Source organism: Octopus bimaculoides, chromosome 2 (assembly GCF_001194135.2).
Source record: "Octopus bimaculoides isolate UCB-OBI-ISO-001 chromosome 2, ASM119413v2, whole genome shotgun sequence".
NCBI lineage: Eukaryota > Metazoa > Mollusca > Cephalopoda > Octopoda > Octopodidae > Octopus > Octopus bimaculoides.
In genome coordinates this window covers 134,561,256-134,563,899 of record NC_068982.1, presented here as the reverse complement: position 1 = coordinate 134,563,899, position 2,644 = coordinate 134,561,256, and the positions used below count along the sequence as shown (strand labels likewise).

Here is a 2,644-nt window from a genome sequence, read left to right as displayed (position 1 = left end):
TTCGGGGTCAATAAATTAAGTAGCAGTTATGCACTGGGGTCGATGTAATCAACTTAATCCCTCTGTCTCTCCTTGTTTGTCCCCTCTATGTTTAGCCCCTTGTGGGCAACAAAGAAATAAGAAACTAAAAAAAAGCCTGCTACCCCACCCACACACTTACACAGGGAGAGAGAGAGAATGTATATGTATGATGTGTTATGTGTCTTCTTGACTTAACATTTCATGCTAAGTGTAAATACCGATCATCATTACATGAATGGTGAAGGCAGTGAGCTGGCAGAATTGTTAACATGCTGGGCAAAATGCTTAGCAACGTTTTGTCCATCTTTACACTCTAAGTGCAAATTCCACAAGTGTCAACTTTGCCTTTCATCCTTTTGGTGTCGATAAAATAAGTAACAATCAAGAACTAGGCTCAATGTAATCAACTTGCCCCTTCCCCCAAATTTGCTGGCCATGTGCCAAAATTTGAAACTATTATATGAGTAGTGGTGTTCCTTGGCAATAGGCTACTATAGGCTTGGGCCCACCAAAGTTTTGTGTGTGAATTTGCTAGATGGAAACTGAATATGTATGTGTGTGTTTGTGTTTATCTTTATCTAGACATCATGTAACGGTTGCAAGTGAGTATAATTGTCATAGCAGCAATATTGTTCATTTCTTGTCTTCCATGAAAAATATGTCTGGCCATAGGGAAATATTGTATTGCCCGGAAACAAATGAAGGTTAGCAACATGAAGGGCATCTGGCTGTAGAAAATCTACCTCAATATATCCTGGAAAAGGGACATTAACCTTTTCGTTACCAACCCAGCTGAAACCGGCTCTGGCTCTGAGTACAAATGTCTTGTTTTCATAAGTTTTGAATTAAAATCTTCCACCAAACCTTAGTCACAATTTATGTTCCTAACACTAGCTGAATGATAACTGAGTTATTTTACTATACTCTTTGTTATATTTAAAATTAATTGAAAGAAACACAGAACATCTCAACAGAAATACAGTAACAAAAGGGTTAAATGATGACAACAATGATTATTATTGTTATTATGGTGACCATTGTCATTGTTGAAATTTACAAAAGGCATTGTATTGTGTCTTTAAGACCAGTTTTGACACTAACTCCGCTCACTCAAATAGTCTGGCTTAAAATAGGTAACATATTCACTTTGTAGTTGTTTCATTGATGTTTGGTATAGTACTAAATTGCAAACCGACACTCAACCCAAGTCTTTTGTAGAAATCTCTTATCAAAGAGACCATGGAATTCAAAATTATTTCTTCAACATTTGCAAATGAATTCTAACTCTTAAACATATTCCCTGTATTTTATAGCATTTGGGTCTTAGAACAGTTTTTGATTCCAAGAGATTAAGACTTTTGGAGATATGCTGTGACTGGGAAGACCCGGCAAGTAAAGTGAGATCGCAGCCATGGCCGATGCCAGCGTTGCACGACCGGCCCATTTAAAAGTACCCTTGAAGTGTCGGGTGATATCATTTGCTTGAGAAGACCTGTTGAGTCAAGTAAAATCGAAATTGTAGTTGTGGCCAGTGCCACCTGACTGGCACCCATGCTGGTGGCACGTAATAAGTACTATTTGAGCATGGGTCGATACTAGTGCCCCCTGACTGGCTCCCTGTGATGGTGGCACATGAAAGCACCAACTAAACTTTTGGAGTGGAAGGGCATCCAACTGTAGAAACATTGCTAGATCAGATTGCAACCTGGTGCAGCTTCCTGGCTTGCCAATCTTCAGTCAAACTGTCCAACCCATGCCAGCATGGAAAGCGGACGTTAAATGATGATGATGATGATGATAGAAACACTTCTGAACATCTTTGAAATCATATTAGATCATTAGATAAATCAATTCAAACCTGTGTATTTTTCATTCCTCTAAAATATATATTTTAGTATTTCCTAAATGTAATTAATTATGCTTTCAGAATTCCAATATTGTGCAATTCTTATCAAAGGGATTCTTGTCGTCTGATCGCAATGAAGTACATGCAGCTATAAATTTACTTTCTATTGGATCCAAGCTGGAATCGTTCCCTCATGTCGCGTATGTAAACTAATCTTTTCTTTATTGCATGTCCATCCTCGTTTCTCTATATATTAGTGCTGGCATGGTTGTGGTGCAGATGCTTGCTTCCAAACCAGGTGGGACAAACATTAAAAAAAAATAAAATAAACTATCAAGTTTTGTTTATATTTTGTATGTTTTGTCTTTGTGTTTCTTTTCAGATCAACATATTCTAAGTAGCAAGTCAGGGTTAAAAAGAATAATGAGAATTTTCAAATATTTGTTTAAGTGGACAATAACAGGGGGGATAGAATGAGAAGAATTCCGTGGAGAAAAGACAAAGGTCATAGGTGGAACAAATAACACAGGGAGATTGTTTAATGTTTGGTAATAAAGGAAGTGAGTAATGCTTAGAGCTGACAATGAGAAATATACACAAACACGGAACAGAAGAATCATCAGTAAATTACCATTGTAAATTAGATTTGTCATCACAGATACAGTTGACCTTCACACATGTAATAAAACATTCCAAACTTTGTGATGTGGGATTAGGAGACAATGAAGAGCTAAAAAAGACAAAGAAAACACAGCTCATTAACCATATATATATATA

The 2,644-nt window shown here is 36.9% G+C and overlaps 1 protein-coding gene across 1 annotated transcript in view; it reads left to right on the top strand.

Annotated features, from left to right (window-relative positions):
* LOC106873491 (protein CIP2A) overlaps positions 1–2,644 on the top strand; it is a 43,837-nt gene that overhangs the window by 15,824 nt on the left and 25,369 nt on the right. The window contains exon 8 of the mRNA XM_052965622.1: positions 1,949–2,067. Coding sequence (XP_052821582.1) covers positions 1,949–2,067 — 119 coding nt within the window. The remainder of the gene's footprint in view (positions 1–1,948; positions 2,068–2,644) is intronic.